The following is a 25,522-nucleotide window of genomic DNA, read 5'->3' on the forward strand; positions in this document are numbered from 1 at the left end:
CAATATGATTGTACCCATTTTTGAAGTTATAACCATTATAATCAAAGTGCACAAGAGGAGTCATACACAGTAGAAACAAAGTAACATGCATTTAGAATAAAAACAATAGGAGTTATTCCAAGTACATGCTTCATGAGAAAACATGACAACAGATGAGCAGAGAGATACACTGGGATATTGATGCATCTACCATCATTCAATGACAATGTTGATCGAAGAGGTGGAATATAGACATGGGAAGGGTGGTGAAACATGAAACGAGCACAATGGCAGTGTCCCACAAAGAACTCTGGCAATGAGAAGGGAACAAGGACATCCTACACCAAACTACAGCTACATCTACCAAGCTGCAAACTCAAAGACCTCAATCTTTCTGATCACTGGGTCTAAGCACTGACAGAGAGGAATAGTATACTATAAGAAACACAAGAAGCATAGAAAGATAAGTCAGAGAACATGCCCAGTCAAAGAGGAAAAAGATCAAAACTGTTAAAACTCAATTAAAAGAAAATTCCATTAAAAACTAATTAAAACTAATAAAATTCCAAAGCACTATTAATAAAATTAAAATAATCAGCTAGGTTGCAGCATTGCTGAGAAGGATTAGAGAATTAAACTGAAGCAGAAGATGACCACAAGTAACATCAGTGTAATGCTATTCTGAAAAATGTCATTTTGGTACATTTTAAAAGGTGCAGTGCATTAAATCGGGACACTGTAGGTAAAGACAAAATCGAAGTAACATGTTCAGTCTGTGTTCTACACTGGAAGTTTAGAAAATGTCTGTAGAGCACAAAACAAATAGGGCATTAAATATCAAGGCAAAGAATTTGAAGGAACTGGGCTCATTCAGTCAACAAAAAACAAGAAAAGCGCAAGCCTGCAAACATAAATATTCAAAACCAACACTGTTGGCTGCAAAAATGTAGGCTGCAAATAGAAAACTAGATAAAACACAAAGTCGGATTATCTGGGTAGGCTGTGAAATTAATTTCAAACAAGATTTTTAGGAAAACCCAGCAGTGTTTCTCTCCAGCATGCCTAGATATATTAGGCTATTTCAGAACAGAACCATGTAATTAGAAGACCTCTGCAATTGCCCCCAACAGTGACCCTCTGTGCACTAAACTGATAGAGAACAGCACAGAGGACCCAGGATGTCCACTGACTGGTATAACTGAGTGGAGAAAGGTTGGCTTTAAATTTTTCTATTTTTCAAAAGTGTTTTGAAGATGACCCAAGAGACTGTGAATTTTAGTCACACTCTGCCAGCCCAGAATCCTGGGCACAGCCAGTCATTCTCTGACTCATGGTCCATCTGTAAAGAGAACTTTTGTGTTTCAAAGGGAAGAGAAATTCAGTGATGAACACATGAAACCATAAGCAGAATAAAGAGACTACATAGTATGTTAAGTCTGCAATATGTAGCATAATATATAACAATATGCATATATTGCTGTTTGCTTAAGCAAACTGAAGTTACCATATGCATTTTTCCTTGACACTAAATCACCACAAGGAATTCATAATTTTTTGAATCTGAAACTGTACATTCTTTTTTTATTATGTCACATACTTTGACTCTTCATTTAACGCTACTTGAACTTGCTCATCTTTCAGTATTTTGAAGATAAGCTGTTCCTAAGTAAAACATGTTGCGTGACAGGGCACTTTAAATCACAATGTTTGGAATTAAACACTCAAGGCATTTTGTTAACTAAGTTAACATATGTTAACTAAGGCATTTACATAAAAAAAGAATTTGTTCATAAAAAGTAATATAGAAGAAAACAAAAGCAATCCAACTTCAAGACACTCATTGACAGGTTTGAAGAAGTCTTCAACAGCAAAAATGTAACTATCAAATTTGGTGCTGGAGTATTTTAGGATATTGAGAGTTGGACCTACAGATCATACTTTGCAATTAAGTACTGTAAATATTACTAAAGCAAGAGTAGGCAATATTTTTAGCGCCTAAATATCAGATGTTTTCCAGATGCGAAATAAAAGCATTACAGCTAATTAGAGATGTAAATATTATTTCTGTTTCAGAATGCTTAAGTGTTTGCAAAAGTAAGAAGTGATAGAAGGAGGCTAACGACAGGAAAACTAAAACAGGAAGAAAGAAAAATCTATGAAAACAGAACAGAGCAACTACTACGTTATGAAGAAAAATTTGCATCTTAACTGAAATATTTAAGTTCATGATTGATGCAATTGTTTAGGAAGTAACGGTACATATTCATTTAAATTAAGTTTCGCCTCGAAGTAAGTAACTAACTGGATGGACCTGGATATTTGAAGTAACAAGTTTCATGGAGTTCAAAACAACATGATAGGCTAAAATAAATTGGTTTAGGCAGTGTATTATTTTATTTAAGAAAGCATTTAAGTGGGACAGTATTAAAAATGTTATTTGTGATAGTTAACAAACAAATCTTGTCATATCTACACTAGTCTTTAAAAAGTAACATAACCCCAAGATCTGATGGACTGTATCCTTAAATGTCCATTTAAGGAAAGAACATCTGTACTAAAATCAGTGACATACTGTGAAAAAAATATTGCTACTACAGGTGTAGGCCTGTCTTTGACCGACTTAAATAGTAAGTTACAAAATATACAAAAAACAGAAATATACAGAAATTGTCTTCAGATGGCAAAACTCAGAAGATACTTTGAAAGATGAAACGAGGTTTATTTCCTCCTTCCCACTCTTTTCTCAGATAGGAGTCTTTTGATAGCAATGGGATTGCTGCAGTTAAATCAGCTGTCACAAGTGTGTACAAACTCCTAAAATGCTCTGTGTCAATTTGCTACAGGTTCATTTCAACTGTAATAAAAAACATTCAAACAGCTCTATGAAAAGCGTGGTGGGTCGATTTTATTTTTAAAACACCTTAAAATTGGGTAACTACTTGAGAAAATGCCAGACGCAGAACACACTGGAAAGTAATCTTTGGAAACAATGACTTGGAATTTCAATGGACAAGGTAGTGCAACACAGTAGGTTTCAGCAGTCTGCCACAGATAAATCCTTGACTGCACGACTTACAGTATCAAACTATCTTGCTTTTTATATGCAATAGCAAGACTGATACTACAACCACAACTTCCAATATCACTATATATTTGAAGGGATGGTGCAAGCAAAGTCAAAAACTCTTGCTTCAGGTTCTATGAAATATCTTACACCAAGAGATCTGCCTGTGTGCCTAAATGAAAAGATCATCAGAAATTGTTGAAGTAACATCAACTTCAAAAAGGAACAACAGCAAGCAACTAAAATGCTACCAAAAATAGATAGTTATTACCAAAACTAAAAGTAACACCTTGTTCAGCTTCATCTTCCAACTAGAAACAAGACTGAGTTTTAAAAATAAAGGTGACTAATCCTTTGACAGTACTTTTTAGGAAAGAATCTTTTCTAATCCTTGGTACCTTCAAAATCAAGACCGAATTATTTTCCTGGAAGATGTGTCATTACTTAAATTTTTGTAAATCTTTGTATTTTCTTTGCTCACTGGGATGTTTGCTAAAGTATGACTTCATTGTAACAATGACATAAAAGGCTCAAACAACATGATCTAATGGCAGTCTGGGGCTTACAATTTGAGACTCACAGTATGTAACTACTAAATTGTTTGTATCACAGTTCAGAAATTAAGATAGACAAATTCCCATTTAAAGGTAGATATTGACTACTTGGGTCACTACTCTTTTTCCTATAAAAATTTTCTCCTTTCAATCTCCTCTTTTGAAACCTGTAGGTTGCAGAAGTTACTGACTTAACATATTTTGCTTCACATCAAATTACTAATAAAAATTGGGCTCTTAGAAATGGTTTTGGTTTTTCATTTTACTAATATAAGCCATATTAGCAACAACATCTAAAAATCTCAGTCAGAAAAATAAAAGGACTAATTATCTGTCTTTCAAGTACACTAAAGAAATTCATTCAACTTAGGTACAAAAAAGTTTTAAAGGTCCTGATAAGAAACAAGTAGGAAAAAAACCCCAAAACTATACTTGAAAGAAAATTTAATCTGGGCTTAAAACCATCAGAATCCTAGCCTTTCTTATCTAAGAAAGAAAATATTCTCCTCTTAGTTTTGAAGTCAAAAACAAAACTTGAAACAGATGTAACTACAATTGTACTTGTGATACCTACAACAACATATATACATATACACATATATGAAAGTTTCACCACACAATATATCATTTTCTAAGCATCAATGTTTGATCATCACACTCATCCACACATCCACTCCATTTTAGTAGGTATTACAAAACTCTTAGAAATTATCATGAATAAGTATTCCCTCATTTTTAAATGCTTTTATTAGTGTCTTACCCCACTCTGTTCCATCTCCTGAACTTCGAGCTTCTCCAGCTCCCTCACCATCTTCAGCTGTCACTAAAAAGTCAAATTCTTTCAAAGCTTCTTCAGTATCAGGGTCATCTGTAAGGTCAGCAGCTAAACCTTCATTACCAATCTGCAAGAAGATAAATATTTTCCTGCATTTGAATCATAAACAGATTTTCTAGTCATTCAGGTTAGAAAATCTAGAGACTATTCTGAGTAATTTGTTGCAGCGGAAAAATTTTTTCAATTTAAAATGCAGAAAAGAAACTTAGATCTCAGTTGGCTTATCACAACAAAAAAGAGAGCAGTGCAGTCTAGTGAACATGAGCAAATAAAAACACCGACACTAGCTTTAGCAACAAAAATCCCATACAGGCTTCAGGTTTTTATTTAACACGTAACAATTAGCAAACTTTGTTGATTTTCTTGCCCTACCAACAGATCTGCAGAGAAAGCTTACAAACTATGCTTTCTACTGGTCCAGAAGCCTTTCTTTCTTTTTGCTTTCCAGTTGTATTTCAGTGTTAAGCATAAGCTTGGAATACAGAGCATTTTAAGAAAACTGTCTTTTTGCTATTTGTAACCACATCTTCACCTTAAATGAAACAAACAAACCCTCTATTGAGGCATTGGTGAAAAGTTCTATTTCATTCTTCAGGTGAAGAAATTTTCCATGTGAAGTTATTTGCACAATGTTTTTACTTTTTGAGAAAGGGACAATTTTTATAAAGATAACTATAAATCACCTTTTTGCTTTCTATAAAAAAAACCCTAAGCTTTGTCAAAAGTCAAAAAAGTGAGTGTAAGATCTTCATATATGCTTAGATTTACTTGATAGTCTTTTTATCAGACTTTTTCTAGAAAAAATGTCAACACAATGCTTGACTAATCTCTTTACCAGAAGTCCAAGGTATGGTGAAAACCCCCTTCCTGACAAATCAGTATGGGAGATTTAAGATCTGTATTAAGCCAAGCTCATACTGCCAACTATTTAGGAAAATCCAATGTAGTCAGAGGCTCATCATGCTACAGAATACTGTTCTGAGCAAAAAGCAACAGAACTTTAGTGATTTATGAATAGTGTACTAACTCTAAATATAGAAACTCTAGGGGATTTGTGACAGGACAAAGAATTAAAATGGGACAGTTAAAACACTGTCTATTCTACCTAGAAAGTCGCCCACAGAATGGAAAACTAGACACAAAGAGAACACAACTAATAGAACCTTAAACAAAAGGTTATTTGAGAGAAGTCTCTCCTTAATTCTTAATATATTTAGTAAAAAAGTGCTGAAAAGGAAGAATTAAATATGTATTTGACATGGAAGCAATTTTTTTTCACATTACATAACTTCATTTCCTCTGAGGAATGGTTTCTACCTTGTTCAAAATTCAGAAAGGATGCACATTGTATTGTACTAAATTTGCTTCATAAAGGGACTCTAAGTATGCAGAGAAGATGAAATGGTCAATTCATCACCTAATTCATAATTGCAAACAGCTTGGTTAATTGTTTTGAAGTTCACAATGTAATGTATTAGTAAAGCATCTGCGTATAATCCATTCAGATAACAGAAGTGCAACAAACGCTTTGACATTGCATATTTATATCATCTACTGAGAAAAAATTCCTATTTTGAAGGGGATTTCTGATCTATTTAAAAAAAAAGAAAAAAAATCTTTTACTTTGTGTTTCTTATTTATCCGATGCTTTTCTTTTCCTTCTGCAATATCTTCTATCATGTCATTCTCTTCTTCTTCATCACTATCGTCCGCGTTTTCTAAGAAATTGAATGTTTCAAGAACATCGCCAGAATTCCTATATAAATAAAAACATTAAGAGAGAATCAATTTTACTTGCTGAAGAGATTTAGACGATTAACCAGATTAAACAAAATTGGCACCTGACAGCTGAAGAGCTTTAAAACCAGCAAAACAAGAAATGGCTGAATGAAGAAGTTTCTACATCTGCTTAAGCCCTTATTACAAAAGCACCACTCAACAGACTCTTCCCTTAAATTAACAGAGTGATTATATTACATAATTCAACATCAACACACAATTTTCCTGTATATCATGTTAGTATAACATACGTGTATGTATGTAATAGGTGTATATATTCTTATGTATAATCAACTTTAGTTAAGTACATAATAATTTGTGGTCAGCTACACTCACAGTTGTTCACAGACTCTCCAGCTGAAAGTTCAGTGTGAACTGACCAGTACATATCAACGACTAAGCAAAACCAACTTTATGCATTTCTTATCTCTTCACTTACCTTTTGATTTCCTGTCCCTTTTGTTTTGACGAAGGAGATTCACCCCCATTCAGGATCTGTTCTAAGTTCTTTGTCTCTACTGAACCATTTGGTTCTGAATTGGAGAGCCCAAGCAAAGACCTTACCCGCTGGGAGCGTACATCCAATATTGTATCTGTATAACCTACTTCCTGCAGATACCTAGAAAAGTTAAGAAAGAAAGAGGAAAGGATAATTGATGAAAAAGGAAACTTAGTATTCACTGTTAAAAATAAATGCCACTCTTGTATCATTTAAAGAAAAATAAGCTTTGCTATCCATCTCACATAGAAAACCTTACTCTGTACTGCTTGAAGCTCAGGACTCTGAGGTCCTGAAGACCAAATCACTATTTGCCCATCTCAGTTACTCTGTTTCACAGAGCTCCTCAAACTGCAATGAAAAGTATGAATACACCAATATCCAACAATGCTACTTACTGTCGCAGTAACTGTCTGCCTTGCTTCCAGGTCAATTGGCTATTCTGAGGTACTGCAGGAACCTCTGTATCTTTGGTATCTTCTGAAAGACATGGTGTCACAGTTAATATCTAACTTATACTCCTTTTAGACACAAACAAAAATTCCCATCAAGTCAGAAAAATGCATCATGATCTCCAGTTTCAACTGGATAAAAATGTACCCAAAATGTGGTACTTGTAAAACAGAAGACTGGGGTGGCATATAAATCTGCAGACCACATTTTTAATGCACACTAAAAGCTTCCCAAAGACCAACATTTCAAAAAAAAAGTCAAACACAATTCTACTTATTAAAGAACCCAGCAATGTTAGGAGAAATGCTTTCTTCCATCTGCAATACTTTGAAGAGTAAAAACTGGTATTAACAACTTGATATTTACAACTAGAACATCAGATGCACTCCCGAAAAGCAGTAAGGATAGCCCAGTTTTTTCTTCTTTGGACCCTTTTCCTTGTTTTAAGATAAACACATTCAGAGCTCCTTCAAAAATAAAGGTCAATTAATCCTGATTTCCAGATTAAAAAATATTTACCCCAGGACCCAACTCTCCTAGATATATTCCCTATAACAGACCGAAGAGAGGGGTGCAGAGAAGAAAGCTGTAATAAATTAAACACACAAAACTTTATTGTAAAAAAGTTACCTGATTCAAAAGTTGGCATTTTCAAGTCACCTTGGTTCAATTCTGTGCCATATTTTAATTTATGATATTTTGCCCTGAAAAAGTATGCAGATGTTTATCAAATTAGTAGACAAGACTTTGATCAATTTGAAACATTCTACTGCTCCCATTTAAAGCAACCATACTAACATAATTAATCCAGCTAGAACCGTTGTGATAATTCTTGCATCAAACAATTCTTTCTAGTTGTTCAAGAACACAGTTTTGAGATAGTATTTTGACAATTATTCACAATTATCAAGTAACTTACAGGCAAGAGTTTAGTATGTTCTCCAAGAACATGGGGTTTTTTCTGTGTATCAGCTGATATGAGAACCTTTCAAAAACCAGCAGGTTCAAGAACTTAGCAGAAATAATTTTTCCAGTTGTAACACTGTCATAGGCAGCCAATCACACAACAAATGAACCTCTTATTTGAGGTTCCTGACTAGCTGCCACTTTCGATTTCCACTTCAATTTGTCTCCTGCTCTGTCTTTGCTTATGACATGTATCCCTCTGAAGAACCACGTTAGAGTGGTTGTTTCTCTCATCACCTGTATTCTTTTCCAGATTTTCTCCTCCTCATTGACTGGAGGCCTAGCTCCCAATTTCTACTTCGTCCACCTATCCAAATATGCCTCGGTCCTTCCCATCTTCTGATCTCTGATTCCCTAAGCATAATCTCTTCTCCATCTCATATGCTAAGGCCTGAACAGCAAGCCTAGTCCCGAGCTGACTTACAAGACAAATCTTGAGAATGAGGCGATTAATACCAGCAAGGTTCTTTAGTTAAAAACAGATGCTCAAAATATTTATATTAGTTGTTCTTAATGCCAAAGCAGCTGCTGTAGAGACATCTGTATAACGTTGTGTAAGATATATTAAGAGATTCTCCCAACTAACATCCCCAAAGGCATTAGTAGGAGAAATCCTCCCAACCTATATCCCTAGAGACTTGTTAGTGGAGTATTTTAGGCAAAAAAGCCTCCCAGCCACAGCCTGGGCTCTGGCCCTGGCTGGTCGGGAAGAGTGCCATCAGAGCAAGGTATTTTCTGCACAAAAGGCTAACAAGTCATTTGGACTTACTGATTTGGGCCTATAAAAGCTGGACCTCCTTTTGGGTGAACGTGAGCCCTCCCCTAGGAGTGGACACACACTGCATAGGACTTTCCCAACCACCAGGAAAGCTTCTCCAGGTCCTCACTGCAAAAGGATTGCAGCCCTGGATGATGGTGAAGTATTTAGGCAATTGGTGATGTATCCTCCTCAATCACTATTCTCTCTCTCTCCTGTAGTAACCATTAGATGTATTACCTTGCTTATTTTTGCTTGTTGCTGAAGCCAAATGAGTAATATGCTTATTGTTTTATTAAATGTATCCTCTTATGTCCGTCTTGCCTCAATATTAATACCAAAACAAGACCGTTCTTTGCACTAGTGTTTGTGCCCATTTCACCACCCCCATCGATTGGCAAAACACCATCACCTTGTAAAATACTGGTCTCAGTGACACTATTTCCATGAAAGCATACACTGGCCTTCAAAATCTTATCCTCTACCCAAGTTGCCCATCAAAATGTCTTCAGCTCCCTTTACAATCACGAATCTCATCTGAACTACCTATGCCTATATCCTGGAATTCTCAAACTTTATCATTGATCTTGCACAGTTTGACTTTTACCTCATAGATCCTTTGCAAAATACTCAAAATCTCAAGGTTAAGAGCTCTGGGTGTTCTGCAGTAGAGTGAAAGTGAAAAATCTCCATAAAGACATTAGCAGGTATATTTTAAAAAACTCTCTAAGCAGTACAGTTGTCTATCACTCTACATGAAACATCTGACCAAAAGTTTAAGAACAACTGAACAACACTTAGCTCCCATCAATCATAAAAACTATTCTTGAATATGAAACTTCTCAAGTAAAGACACATAATGGAACACCTGCTGGACAAAATCAAGGATTTTCAAAAAAAACTTCTCCAATGCCTGAGCCATTACTACAAGTGTTTTTAAATTCAAAGTACAGGAACACCTCAAATGGTGCCTTATATATCTGATGGCAAGGATTTTCTTCTAGATGACACAAATTTCTGCTAAAATTGCAATTAGGAAGTCTCATTAACAAACTGTCAGTAGATGGCACTATTGACCCTTTTTAGTAAGATAAAAGCCCTCATTTCATGGCAATCACATTGTAACTGAAAAATCATAAAGCTCCTGAAGACCATTTGTGACCTGAATCCAACTGCCAACTAAACAGAATCATATTTTTTAACTATTTATGAATATGTTCATAGCTCATCCCTGCACTTTGACTGCCTCAGGTCCTCTCTTTAAATTGAGAGAGAAAACTTTGTGCCACACTGTAATAGGGCAATGTTCCACCAAGCTTCCCAAATACGAGAAGTACAGTGAGAGACTGCAGGAAATGATTACTGGCTCATGATGACTGGAGTGTGTCTGGTTAACCTGAAGTTAAATGGGTTAGAGTTTGCCAAGTCAGTGCCTTGTGAAATGCTTTCTTTTGATTGTTCAGTTTAAAATTTGCCCTCATTTTCTAAATTTTGCCAGTAAAAGTTTGTTGTTTAATCTCCTGAGAACTTTGTCACATTTTGCCATGCACCTGCCTTGGGATATAAAAAAACCCCTAAACCCCTTTAAGAAACTTGTCAAGCTAGACTGGGGCTTTACAAGTACATGCTACGATTTATACGCCCTAAAAAGTACTGTCCATTTGGGGGGTAAAAAACCCCAAGCACCCCTAAACAACCAAAATGAAAATAATTCAAGTAAAATAAAGTTGACAAAGTATTTTTTGCTGAATTTGTAAGTGAAGCCAACAAATCACTATAATTGAAAAACCAACCTAAATTTGTTCAATTTAGAGCTGTGACATACTATTTAGGAGCAGTTGTTCCATTTTGGAGTTACAATTTCAAAGCATTAATTAAAAGTTTGCTTTAACTGTTCATTAGCGCAGATAATGATGTATCTGATCTAGAATTATACCAATGACTAGCCATTATAAATAAGAAAATACTGCTGCATGCAATGAGACCAGTTGTCTTTCACATCACAACTTCAATTTCACAGCAAAGATTAATCTTCTTAAATTCCAATCAACTATATATTCACACATCTATTCCTTTCCCTGTTGGGGCCATCACTATATATCTTATAAAACACTAACAAGCTACAGTGTCATTGACAAATCAGTGACAATACTCCTTCACACCACAGAGTAACTGAATTCTACAAGGGGCAGTGTTTCAACCATGTAAGTCTAGGTCTCCATGAGTAAAAAAAAGTAGAAGAAACAGCACTGTGACTTGATTTAACTGCTTCCTGCTGTTTAACTGTGGAATCACATCACTCAGTAGCAAGGGTATAAGTTAGCTCCAGTGCAAAGCCCATGAAGCCAAAATACAGCCACAGCTTGATGATTTCAGCAAGTCCCACTAATTTAAGCACAACACTATGGTAACAAAGCTTGGAGTAGAGTGGTTCAGAGTACACAGCAGACAACATCTGGCTGTCTCTGCAAAGCATCATAAAAGAATACACTCTAGATACAAAGAAACCCCATGCATATAACTGCATAGAATCTAATTTCATTACTAAAAAATTATCATTTATCAAAGTGCTTAAGGACACTAAAATAATGTTTTACTTGTCTAAAACAGTGTTACATATACTTAGAGATAAACACTAGAAATATCAAACTACTTTGTAACAACTACTGCATTTTATTTAATCTTACACACTGATGTTCTGCTTCATAACTGTTTTCTGCTTTAAAACTGCTGTTTTTCTGAGAAATCACAACAGTTTTCTGAATGAGTTTGTTCCTCACTCCTTCTAATTGGTATTTCACTGCATGAAACTTTTTGATGGCATCAGGGAGTTTGCAACAAGAAAAGAAAGAGGGTGGGGGAAATCAGGTGCAATACTGAAATTTGCTGCCAACAAGCTTCAGGCCTCAAATTCGCAGAATTCATTTTGTTTTGGAGCTGGTGTATTTTCCTTAGTTGTGATTCTTCACTCAGGGGGAACAATGACAAAAAACCTACCATCTGTTGTCCCAAACTATGAGCACAACAAGCAAGAAACCAACACAGTATCACTCTTGGATGATTTACTGGCAAGTCAGTACCTGCTTGCTTTCAATTACTCAATCCATCATACTTTCACAGTTAGATTCCCTCAAACTACTGGGCATTTGTAGCTTCCTCATTGCCTCCCACACATTCACCAGTCAACTCAAGTTTCAATTCCCACTTCTAGCAATCTTCATGAGAATTATGGCTGAAACTTAAGCCAGGATCTTCCTCTTGAAAACTACAGCAGTGGTGGATTGCACCCTTTAGCCACAAGAACTAAAGCAAACAGTATGTTCCGGCTGTTATTCTTCCAGCGTACGCGTTTACAAGTTTCTTAGCCATCAGATGAATTTTAGAATTTCATGGGAAGACTACCAAGGCAGCTACATTTCAGGAAAGGAATGAGGTTTCACCAATCCTATTCAACTTCAAATTGTGCATCTTGTTACAGGATGCCTTCATTCTCCAGTTGAAATTAAATGTCTCTGATTTATCTCTATAAGCAGGCAATTCTCACCGCTTTATGGTGTACGTTTCCAAAAACTCTGTGCAGCACACAGTTCATTACTGGAAAAAAAGCAAAACTTTCTTCTTCAACTTCAGAAAGTTACCTACATGCAAGACACCTGCATCTGCCATAATAGCATATTATTTCTTTGATATGCTCAGTGTTCTTTACACCCCAAGACCCTGCATACCCCTTTTATCTGCCTTGAACTGGAGCAACTTGTACATTACCCGCAGGATATGACAATGCAACTTTTAGTCATACACTGGCTAGAAACCTTGAGTTACTTTCCATTAAAAGGACAGGGCTGAATGAAGTAATAGATCCTTTCTGCCTATTACTTCACCAGAAAATATGTGATGTGCTGATATGGCTTTCTGTGTGAATATACACTGTTTTCTGAAGCACCTCTATACTAGACACTTCACACAGAAGAACAAAGCCAACTTGCCAAAACATTAGGTTTTAATATGAAAACAACAAAGTTATTAAGTTATTTCTGTACTAGTCCCTTACTCGTAACAGTGATCCATAATGTAAAATATATTTAGACATACTTACTTATACATACATAGAAGTATCCAGGTGAAACCTTTCTACATTTTGCTGCAAAATTTTAAGTTTACTCTGGCAGGAAGGTTCCCCCAGAATCAAAATACACAAATAAAGGCTACATATTTTGTTGCCTGATTGTCAAGATGTTTCACCATTGGACTCAGCTACTTTTTAGGAGCAAGATAAAATTAAAAATAAGAACTGAGTCCTCTACTGGAAGTAAAGGCACTTGACAAGATTTTTTCCCAAGTGATTTTACAAAATTAACTACCAATTTTGGTTAAATGAAATAACCAGGCAACAAAAGAACATGTAGGATTGAAGGACATTAGCCTGCACAGACTGAAAGGAATTTAATTTTTTTTAAATTAATGCTAAAGAAATTAATGCTACAGAAAACGCACCCAAGTGAGGCTAAATATGCAAGCATCTACCACATGAAAAAAAACCAACTTCAAAATGAAAAAACAATTTTTAAAGTTAGTTCCTTCACAAAATATAGTTTTCATCATGCAACACATCCAACATAGTCGAAAGGGATCAAGAGAGCAGTATTTTTCATCCTTTCCAGTTTAATACAACTGAAGCACACATAATGGTATAGCAATAAGGTATGGACCCTTGGGGTATGTTCATTCTTACTCACTATACCATAAACTCAAACCCAGATAAGGGAAATTGTCCTGGTTGTCTATTTAAGACATAAGTCCAAACATTTTGAAAATTATTCAACTTTTTATTAGAGAAGACACTAAAGTTTGTTAGAAGGTGAAGATGACCAACCTTAAAAACAGTTTACATAAAGTAAAACAGAATCATCTAATAAAGACAGTTCACTTAATGTGAGGGAATTCATCTTAGTCTATTAAGTTTTTCAGGTCAGAAAAAAACTAAACATTTTGTATACCTACCTTTCTTGTTTTAATGCATATTCTAACATTTTTATTCTTCTCACTAAATCTTTCTTCAAATTTTCTTGGCCCTTTCTTTCCCCTTGTAAAAATGCTATCCGAGCCTGAAAACACATAAAACAAAGAGCAAAAACATATTTTATTCCCTTCTGTACCCAAAATAAAGCAACAAAGTTTGACACAGAAGGAAGAAAAGAAAAAGGAAGAAAGAAAAAGAAAAAAAAATCGTTTTGCATTAATTATTTCAGCAAGTCAGTAACAACAAAAGTATTTCTACCCTAGACACTGAGTATTATTTTCTGCTCAAGACGAACAGGTATTAAAGCCTGTACAGAAACTCTACAAGAAGGCACAAAGAGCAATCATATGAAACATTTTGATATATGCACACAGTTTTGTCCTTACAGCATAAAGTTCTATTTTTACATTTTCTTCCAAACTAAAAGCCATATTAAATGAGGTACACTGCAATCAGCAATTCCACTCTTAATGCCACCATACTGAACAGACAAAGAAATGATTACATAAATTCAAATACAGAATTTACAAATCCATTATACAGCTAACAACTGTTTTATGGATTCACATTTTATTTACTACTGAAAACAGCTGAATGTCAGATTATCAAGGGACAATTTGGTTTAATGTGCTGCTCTATATAGAGAAAAATAATGCTTTTTTTTCAAAACATCAGTCATCCTACCTACTTTAAAAAGAAGCAAGGAAGATTCCTACTTGCCTGCTAACCTAGCAGATGATAATAATTTCAGCAGACCATATTAGCCATCTCAACTATCTATTTATAAAAAAATATATAATTGAAAAATAAAGACAGTAAGTTAGTTGAGGAAAAAAGTAGTCTCTTCACTACAAAGTGAAAGGACTTGTGTTTTGACTTTTGCAAGCCAAAATCCTAGGGAAGACAAGGGAAATAGCTCATGGGAATACAAAATTTAAACAGTTTAATGACATTAGCAGACCGGCCATCATTACAGGAACATCATGACACAAACTCAATTGTCCTCTCTATGATTTTAAATTTACTTAAGTCATTGAATTGCTAATTCAGTACTAGACTCAATATAAATTTTTTTAAAAGAGGGATTTAGATTAAGGAAAGTACAGTAGAGACCACATTGCTCTACTGAGATCAAGAACAACATCACTATTTCATTACAAAAGGAGGCATGGGGGGAGGGAGGAAGTGCTATAATGGGCACCTAACCTATCCTTGAAGATTTTTGTGAAGGGTGCGGTTGCACATTTTCATTACTCAGTGGTTACAGCCTGAAACAGTCTAACCAGGGTGATGGCATTCTTGCATGGCTCCTCTCTTGAGCCCCACTGGTATCACCCTGTAAGACTTCACACATCAGCCCTGATTTCAGCCACTCTGGCCTTGTGCTCAATGGTGAGCCAAATTCAAATATGTTCCTTTAACTTGCATAAGCTAACTAGTGATTTAATCAATTAAATCCTAGTGAGAGCAAGGCAGCTATGAGTATTTCATAAATATGTCATGAAAGCACTCAACTAACCACTGTCACCTGGTGAGAAATAGTGAGGAACCAAAGTGTATGCTAAGAGAGGAGGGGCTGGGGAGGAAACAACACCAACTCAACACCAAAAAACCTCAAACATACCCCAACAGACTATACTGATACCACAGATATGTAAAGATAAAAAGTAGAGAACAAGATCCAGAATCAGCAAACTCAACAATACTCAATTACAAGTATGCTAGATTCTAAAAAACACTTCAAAAACTACTCTAATCAAACAAAAAGTTATCAGCCTTCTGCAGAAAACTACAATTAAACATAATTTCCACTCCTCTAGTACCTAGGGCAGCAACTGACCAGTTTCACAAGCCTTACACACTATTCCGATTTTCACTAGTCAATGCACAGTTGTTCCACAGCACACGTTAACAAGTTACAAATGTGGGGGTTTTTTTAAAAAATTTACCTGCACATATGCACAACAGCATACTACAAACATTTGGAAGTTACTGACTTCCCACAGACTCCATCTACAAAAATAAACTCAGAACTACTTTGGCAGTTATCTAATGAGGGTTATAAAAGCTCCTATGTCCTTTGACTTGAATGCAGTTCTCAACTCTTTCCATACCTAAGGTGTTCTCTAAGTGATGGGCTTCTCCTCTTTACTTTTCTTCTATTGGTCAGCATCCTTTTGAAACTGTCTGACAAATCTTAGCTGTAAATGTTGAGCCTTATTTCAACCTCAGAGAGGAAAACAATGTAATTGTAACTTACATGGAGAGAGGCATCTGCTTCCTAGGCCCTCATAGCCCAACTTTTTCCTTATAGAAATGCTTCTGGAGTACTTGGCCACACAGAATCAAGTCTCCATACTTAAAAGGTATTGCCTAGATCTCCTACTCTTCAACCAGACAATTTAATGAGCTATGTGATTTTGAGAATTAATATACTACAGAATAATGGTATAAAAATAAAATTTAATAAATTATAAAACCTCAAAATTTTGCTTTACCAAAAGAGCCTAAAAACACTTTTCTATACAGTGGTATATATAACAATCTTTACAGGATCCTATAGGTTGAATAGAAAACTTACCACACAAGAACACACTTTGCAGCTGAGACTGACATTTTTGTCAATATTATCAGACTTCTCTTAGAATTGCTCTCTGTAATTGTTTGTACACATGTTTGATTGATTTGGGGATTTATTACTTTTTCTCATTGTAACCATCACATGGTGAAACCACAAAAGAAGTTAGCTATGCAGAAGTTAAGAGCTCAAGCCTCAGAAACACAGAAAATCAATTTAGACTTGAGGAATACTTAGATATCAAGACCTTCAATACCAAATCAAGAACTAGATCACCAAAAATCTGCTCTATAAATTAATCAGCTTATTTCCTTCAGTCTTGAACTGAGAAAGGACAAGTGTCAAAACTATCCCCTGATACACTGCATGACCATGAGCCCTATGAATTAACACACCTCATTTTTTGAAAAGCAGTAAATCTCAGGGTCAATAAAAACACAAAGTCAACAAATTGCCCTCAGGGGTGCTGAACTTAGGTTCCATACACAAAGACAAATGCTCAAAAATTACCTCTACATAACGCAACTTTCACAATCGTTACCTACTCATTTCCTTTGAAACAGTTCTCAGGACAGATTTGCTACAATTTGTAAATACACCTATGACTTAAGACTGTGTAGCACAAAAACTGGGAAACAAAATGACACACAACAATTTCTTACTCACCTTTCCACCCTTCATAGTTACAACAGAATTCCTTCCACTGTCTTAAACTAATTTGTAAGTCCCCAGGGCTGATACCAAGACGAGCAATCCTCCTCCTCCTCCTATTTCTGTTCCTTCTACTGTGCTGACTTAGCTGCTTGTGTTGACATCACATCTACCGAGAAAATCATTCTATTTATTTTTTACTTGGTTCTGAATTACATCAGTTTCCTGATCCTACTTGGTCTGTAAAGCCACGAGAGTAACTCAGGCTGGCACAAGGGATGCAAACAGGATACTGAAGTAACAACCCCTTTCAGTGACAACATGGTCTTAGATCAGCCTAAACTGATCATGATATCAGAACCTGCATACCTAGGGCTCAAGGGTTTATAAAACATTAGTTGAGAGACTAAGAAAGTCAAATACAAGTCTTAACTCTTCTGAATTGAAAATTCAATCAAAATGCATTTTTAAAAATGTATTAGCAAGAACATTTCTTAAGGGCGAGAAAAACACATTCTTTTATAAAGCATTTAATAGTTCTGGAAGTAAAAATGTGGCCACTCATGGCTTTAAAAAATCCAGCTGGATTTAGTTGTGCACAGATTCTGTTAAAATAGTTTTCAATATGGGTTAGGACTGTACTTCCGATTCCTCAAAGCCTAACCAAGGCTTTCATTTTCAGGGCAGGCTCCTTCTCTTCTACCAGCCTGTAAATTTTTGTATTTTCAGTATTTTCTGAAGGCTTGAGAACCACTACGTTTCTACAAAATTGACATTTAAATAACTCTGGGCTCCCTCCACACCTTGGCTCTCAGCTGCAAGTGAAAGTACCACCACACCAACTTGCTCAGCTTCATTATGAAAGTGAATTCAGGGAGCTTTGAGAAGTAGTTAGAGTGACACATACTTTGTATTTGTGCAAGGATGCATTAAATAATGCCTGAAACTAGGCAAGATAGAATTCAAGGATAAAAAAATTTACTGAATGGCTACTTGAACAGTATGGATCCCAGGACAAAGAATTGTCTGGGGTTTAACAACTATAGAATGTACACAAAGAAAGGAACAAATAAAAATTCTAACATGTAATATTCTACACTTTGTAGACTTAGCATTGTTTCGATAGCATGTTGCATTTCAGACATAAGTGCATTTTGTTGCTGAAAGGCGTTTTATGTTTTTAACAGGAAATCTGACCAAACTCAAAACAGTCAACAGTCTTTCACCGAAACTCTAAGATCTCAAACAAGAAACTTTCCCTTAAATTATAGCAATAATTAAAATCACTTATTTCACTGATACTCAGCATCCCTGGTATACATCATACTGTTTGATGCAAGTGTAACAGAAGACTTAAAGTAGTTTACTAAATTACTTACACATAACTTTAAATTATTAAAAATACTGTATATAATTTGGAAACTCATATATCAGAATTAAAAGAAAAAGTTTAAAAGTTTCCCAGGAAGAAAATGAGAATTCCCCGCCCACTCCGCCCCCTTATTTTGAAAGCACCTCCTGAAACTTCAGAATTATTCCCATTACTTCATACAGCACCAACCATGGCAGCATTCACATTAAAACTGCACTTTATTGCTTTAACTGCCCAGAAAAGCTTGACAAACTTCATGTTGATCAAACATATTTCTCTTAGCCATGGAGGACAAAAGAGGGAAGTTATTGCTGCATTTTGGGAAGGTAAAATTGGATAGGTAACCTAAACGTTAGTCAATAGTTAGGATATCCATATAGGATTTAATAGTCGTATTTTATTAATAAATTCTGAAATTAAGTATTTAAAACACTTGTTCAGCATCTCAAACCTAGTGAAACATTAAAAGGGAAAAAGAGGCATAAAAGAAACCTGGATGGTAAAGCATGGAAGACTGATTAAATCCGTCTCTTCCACTGTTGAAACAGTAACACTTTCCTGTACAATTCAAACAATCAAATTCTAGAGAGTTTACCAATACAGGACCACACTCAGAAAATACTTTCTTTCCATTTCAGTCCTAATTATTAACTCTTAGTCTCAATAAATTTATTTTGAAAAAATCAACTATATCTAAAGTAATGCCAACTATGCACTGCTTGTGTTTTGTTCTTCTAAGGTCCATTCAGACTTCTAGAAGGAAGGCAGGAATGGCCTGCAGTAATTCTGAAGGAAGTGCAAGACACTGAAACTGCTGTGAGCACACAATAATACTAATCTAATCTTGATTTTTAGATGCTTATTATGATGACCGTGAAGTAGAACAGTTGTGGAAAACTAAAAATACTGGGAAGGTGGAAGATTTGACTCCTAACACTCATTTAAGAGTGAACACACCTGTGCAGCTGTCAGTGTTCCAGTTCCCATTCACAAAAGGGAAACTGAACATAAGAGAAGCCTTCACCTTCAGTTTTCAACAGTTTGAAACTTCAACTCCTTCAGAACAACTAAAAGCATGAGATTTAGTGCATTCTTACAGATCTGATTATATTTATGTAATTATTGTGAATGCGATTAATCCTTAAACTATCAACTGAGAACTAAGAGACCTTGACTACTATAAATATATATATAAATTAAAATAAATCTTTATTTCTAAATTAAAGTCTCAAAATTCTCTCTGTAGTAAGTTGCACAGTACAATAGATGACACGGATAACATCAGGATCACACATTTTTCAAAGACATATTACTTTTAAAAACCTTGTAGAACAAAAAATAATTGGGAGACAAAAAATATAGAAACAACACCCCATATATTAAGAGATCTTTGCTTCATAAAATAAGCTCACATTAAAGATGTGGGAAAAAAAACAATTAACAACTAGCAGTTGTTAAATACCAGTGTACATTGGAACATTTGCAAATAAAGAAGCTAATTTTCTGCATCATCTTACAAACAGTCAGTCAAATACGGGGATAGTTAACTATTAACTAACACTTAGAGCACCAAAGCTAAGATGTTTCCCAAAGGTTACAATTTTACAGATCTTTTCCATTTGAGCTGGTGATCATTTCTTGCTACCCAATTTACACTTTTTTCCAGACTCAAGAGATCTATTTCTGACAGCTTATAAAAAGCAAACCCTAACCACTAGAAAAGTGACCTATTGGAGTTACTTTTGGACAAGAGTGGCAGAAACAAGAAACCCAGTTAGCTCTAAGGAGGTTAATGACACAGCTGACATCTAAGAGGATTTACTCATCGCTAAGTCCCCATCAGTCCTGCAGTGGGTATGGGAAAGACTAGGCTTGCAAAACTTTCTCCTTTCTTTAACCTGCCCTTCCTCTTTCCAACTCTCACCAGATCAGTCACATTCAAAGGCTGGCCTCTCTTAACTACAGGGCCAAGTACTGTCAAGTGTAATCAGCTTCTCTGACCAACTTAGAGAAAATCCAGCCCCCAATTCCTTCTTCTTCTGCATCAGGGTCAAACTTCTAAGTTACAACTTGGATTCAGCATATGACTGCCTTCATTCTGTCACTCTTCCTTAGAATTTTTTCACTGAATCATTTTTTTCCTAGGATTTTTATAGCCACACTCTTAACCAAAATGATATTTAGAACAGTACAGTAACAAAACTCATACAATTCATAATTGTGTTTTTAAAGTCTAACAACCCTCTAAACATCATGGTTTGTAAACAAAGTAAACCAACTCTCTGGCCATAAACTTGTATCCAGTACAGAGAAGCCAGTGAATGTGATGGGGAAAAAAAAGAGAGACTACATGTTCAAAAGAAGCTGAAGGCACTAAAAACAATGGATTCACACTCCGGTAGCATTTTCCTCAAGGACTAAAATGTACAAGTCTAAAACTGGAAATGATAAAACTTTTTTTTTTTTTTTTTTTTTTTTTTTTTTTAAATAAGAAATGCAAGTGCCTTGGGAGTTTATCATTCATTGAACACTGTTGTAGTACTATTCTTCATACAAGAACAGGCTTCTAAAATTTTGTTTCAGTTAAAAACTTACCAAACAATGAACACAGTTTAATTTATCAATCAGTTTTCCTTTTAAATTTCAGTCCCAGAAACACTCCTTCAGAAAAGTAAGCTCTTGCCTAAGAATGTATAAAAGAACTTTCATCTTCCTGAAAGCACCTTCTACTCTGTAACACTCTATTATAACATTAACTTCAGGAAAAGTGAAAATAATCTGGTCGTTATCATCAACAGACTGTAAAAGAACTACCAAAATGCTCCCTGTCATAATGTCAGAATATCAGCCACTGTCCCTATATACCAGCTCTCCTTCAACCCACAATCAGACATCGGCTCCAAGATCCAGCATATTTTATTAACTATTCATTTAATTAATCAACCCATTTAAAATAATCTGAAGGCCATTAAGCAGGCATTATTTCTTTATTCAACTGACAGTTAACAGGAATGCTTGGAGCCACTAAGTAGACACAAATGCTATTTTGACTTCAAAAAATGCTTACTCATTTTTATCACCAAGTTTTCTTCACCAGTATCAATATAATCCTACTGAGGAATTACAATAATTTCATTAAAATATCGAATGTCATCATGCAAGATAATCAAGCAGCCAAGTAAAACATAAGCAGTGAAAGTAATTCTTACTAGTTATAAACACTATTCTGTTAAGAGTCTGAACACCATATTTCAAATGCATTTCTTAAGAAGTTGAGTAATCCGTGAAACATGTTTGAAAGCAAGCTCCAAAAACTTTAAGGTAGTCATGTTCCTAATAATAATTAAGAAAGCTCTGCAAACAAACACAAACTAATTCTCTTTACAATTCAGACTGACAATATAAGTATCCTTCCTCAAGGAACTTCCTGAAGTTTGAGTTACAAAGTAAAATTAATAATCCTAAATCTATTTTCTTAACAGACTTTCTATGGAATTTTCATTGTTTCACATCAGTTTTTCCAACAAATAAAATAACAATATAAGTTTGCTCATATGCCTTTTACAGAAAAAAAGTTTATACAAGATGCTAGGTGATCACTCATCACATGATGTGTTTATCCAGCTGTGTGCTGGACACTTTGTCCAGAAAGATCCTGTGAGAGACAGAGGATCTGAAATCCAAAAGGATTACACCAACTGGCTGCCCTTGATCAACAAGGTGGGTTACTCAGTCATAGAAGGAAATCAGGTTTGATAAGCAGGACTTTCCTCTCATGAAGCTGTGCTGGTTGTGACCAGTGACTGTATTTTTCAATCGCTCCCAGAAAAATCTTCTCCATGATTTTACCAGTCACTGAAGAGAGTCTGACAGGCCTGTTGTGAGCAGGGTCATCCTTCTTGAAAACTGGGATGTTAAGTCAGCTTCCAGTCAACTGGCACATCTCCAGATGTCAGCCAAAAATTAGTATTTTTTTCACAGATGAAAAGAAATTCTTACTGGACTGTCATTTGGTAAAAAATTACTGCAGGTTTGCACTTTTTAAATCCATTAAGTCATGGTATTTTCCAAATGTCTGTGCTGGAAAAAACCCACAACACAGCTTTAACACCAATGACCAAAACTGATTCTTGCCAAAAATATCAGCTATCAACTCTAAGTATTCCCTCTGTCAATTAACAAGTCTGTATACAGCATTTCCTATGTAAATTTTCTATTTTTAAACATTTTGTACATTATTCCAGTATGAACAGCTTAAGATGCAAAGCTTGTGAGCAATACCTCCTCTGCAGAAAAACTAATGAAAACAGACACAGACAAGCTTGTGGACAAGTATGAGTCAAGTCACCAGTTTCGACAACCAGTGGCAAAATACCCTGTAACCACAGATTACACAGTGTTTCAAACACTTGAGAAATACTCCTGGCCATCACACCACAGTGCAGCATGTATTCTGAAAACATTTAGCATCATCACTGATGTAATTTATTAATGACATGTTCTACATAAAGTAATGCTAAAATAATGCCTAAAGAAATTTCACTTAACTTTGAAGTCTCCGAAATAGTTGTCTGTCCAGATCCAAACTCTCATTTTTAACCATGCAACAATAATTAGAGATTCAAAAGAAACTGCTGAACATGCTTTTATCTTCTCTCTATATTACTGAAATACAGATAATAAAGGTGCTCAAGATAGATCTGCAATTTTCACATAATGCTATGGGAATGGTCCCAACTTCCAGCAGTAACTGATAGCAAAAAACAGACTGAAGTACGATGGAACCAGAACAAGTGTAAGGAAAACTCTTCAAGAAAGGTCAGGATTACTTTGAAATTGTTGAGTGTTAGAATTTACACTGCAAGGGTTCTTGTACGTTTTCTTCTACCTTTAATTTTTCAAGAACAACTACCAGCCCTGGCCAGGCATATTCAACAATCCAGAAACAAATTATCAAACTACTTGTACTTTGATACTTGCTGTCCATGACCTGTTGAGGTCTCTGTTTTAGTTATTAAACAAAAAGGTCATTGCCTGTCTTAGTAGACACTACCTATGTCGACTACATTCCACCTATTACAGTAGAGATAGCACTGGCTTCCTTCTCATTTAACACAGCCATTCTTGAGAATCCCGTACTGAGAGCCAAGAAATCTCTTGGTTCCCTCAGTTCCAAGGGTCCAGTTCTTCATTCAAGTCTGATACTTCAAGAAAAAGCATGGGAAACTTAATACCAGTAAATTAGACTACAGAGTAATAGATAGCTTCTTGTGAATCCATTTTGATTTCCTCTGTGTCTCCAAGCAGAAAGGATTCATAAATTTTTGTTATATAAAAATTATTGCAGTATGTTTTACACTTGTTGCCTGATTATTTCTCTGGCTGTTTTACCAAAAAAAAACCCACCAAGAACTCCAAAAAAACCCCAAAGATCGAAACAAAACAAAAACACCTCAAAATATATCCACACAAAGAAAACAAGAAACAACAAGAAAAAGCAGTTACCCAGCTTCACACATATCTCTATCACACTATTTACATGCTCTCACTGGAATTTATTTTTTAAGGTGACGTTCCAGTCTGCTGAGTCATATCCCTCACACAAAACAATTTTCTACTGTAAATTAAAAAACCTCTGAATAAGTCTAAAACCCAGTGAGGCACCTAATAAGGCTACCTCTCAGACTGCTTTTTGATTTAGCAAGACTGAATTCTAAATAGATCAGTCTTCAAGATGTTATTTCCAGACCTCAAACTGGTTTTATGTCAAATTTTCAGCATTCTTTTCAAAACTGTTACTAAACAATGGAGCATTATATTGCAATGTTGATTCTGCCAATTCTGCACAGATCACAAGACAGAAATCACTTCCCAATTTCTGTATTTATAACTCCCTTATAGCACTTATAAAGCCAAGGATCATTCAAGGGTTTTATTAATTTCTTTTAGCAGGAAATTCACAGAAGTTGTGGAAGACAACAACTCAGCGTGACTATTTCAGCACAAGTTCATCCTCAGCTGCAGTTGCTCATTCTGTCATTATCCTCTCTACTTTCTGCATTCCTCCTAAATGCATGAATCTTGCAAATAACATCTTTGAAAGAAAACCATAAGTAGTTACACACCTTGGACCATTGCTATCTAAAAGATTCACACAATCTTTTAAACCGCTTGGCACTTTTGGGATTACATTTCGCTAGTAAAAGAAGTTTCTTTCCAGTAAAGTCACAACTACAACCAATAATACTAATTATATATATACAGTAGAAGACAGTATTTGAATTCAGTAAAATTTAAAATATCTTTACTGTCAACACCATTACATTGGCACATTATTGCATTAACATGAAGCTACTTTTGACAAAGTGCCACATTTGGAGCTTTGTTAGATACTTAACACTAAAGAGAAATTAGAACATTAAGCTCATCCTCTTTACTATTATTAGTATTTGTAGTACAAGAGCACATAACGTAAGAGTGAAGTTGTACACTTTGTAGTGTGGCAGGTTCTTATGATCACTATGGAGTTTGGACAGGAAGGGAGGAATTGCAGTGCGGCAAACATCCTCAAGAATGTACCCTTCCTCTCCAAAAGCGGGAACACCTATTTGTTATTTAGGAATACAGACAAAAGCATAATCCAGAGCAGACTGTGAACACAGCGATCTCAACTGACCTAGGCTGTTCTAGTGATGAACACTCACGTCAGTGCTCATCAACTGCAGGTCAGTAGCACACATTGCAAAGGACCATAGAAAGCAAGAACTAATAAAGTGTTTGAATGTAAGAAGCCATACATATAAAATATATATATATACGTATATAAAAAAATAGAATCTCTCAGAATGCACAGAGCTTTGCATTAAGGCAATGGCAACACTGACAACAACAAAATTAAATATAATCAAGTTCATGGATTAAAGTCATGGAAGAGTAAAATACAAGTGTACAATGCAGTACTTTCAGTGAGGCATGACAAAGTTGACAAGGAACAGGTATTTCACACCTCTTAAAT

At 35.3% G+C, this 25,522-nt stretch overlaps 1 protein-coding gene across 4 annotated transcripts in view; it reads right to left on the minus strand.

Moving 5' to 3' along the window:
- Positions 1-25,522, minus strand: part of STRN3 (striatin 3) — a 60,825-nt gene that overhangs the window by 27,314 nt on the left and 7,989 nt on the right. For 3 of the 4 annotated variants that reach the window (XM_063398869.1, XM_063398871.1, XM_063398872.1), the window contains exons 2-7: positions 13,888-13,991; positions 7,794-7,867; positions 7,109-7,190; positions 6,651-6,830; positions 6,056-6,188; positions 4,358-4,499 (exon numbers count right to left, since the gene is read on the minus strand). In XM_063398869.1, the coding sequence (XP_063254939.1) occupies positions 4,358-4,499; positions 6,056-6,188; positions 6,651-6,830; positions 7,109-7,190; positions 7,794-7,867; positions 13,888-13,991 (715 nt within the window). The remainder of the gene's footprint in view (positions 1-4,357; positions 4,500-6,055; positions 6,189-6,650; positions 6,831-7,108; positions 7,191-7,793; positions 7,868-13,887; positions 13,992-25,522) is intronic. The other variant, XM_063398870.1, reaches the window with a different exon arrangement.

This window comes from Prinia subflava, chromosome 5 (genome assembly GCF_021018805.1).
Source record: "Prinia subflava isolate CZ2003 ecotype Zambia chromosome 5, Cam_Psub_1.2, whole genome shotgun sequence".
Taxonomy (NCBI): Eukaryota; Metazoa; Chordata; class Aves; order Passeriformes; family Cisticolidae; genus Prinia; species Prinia subflava.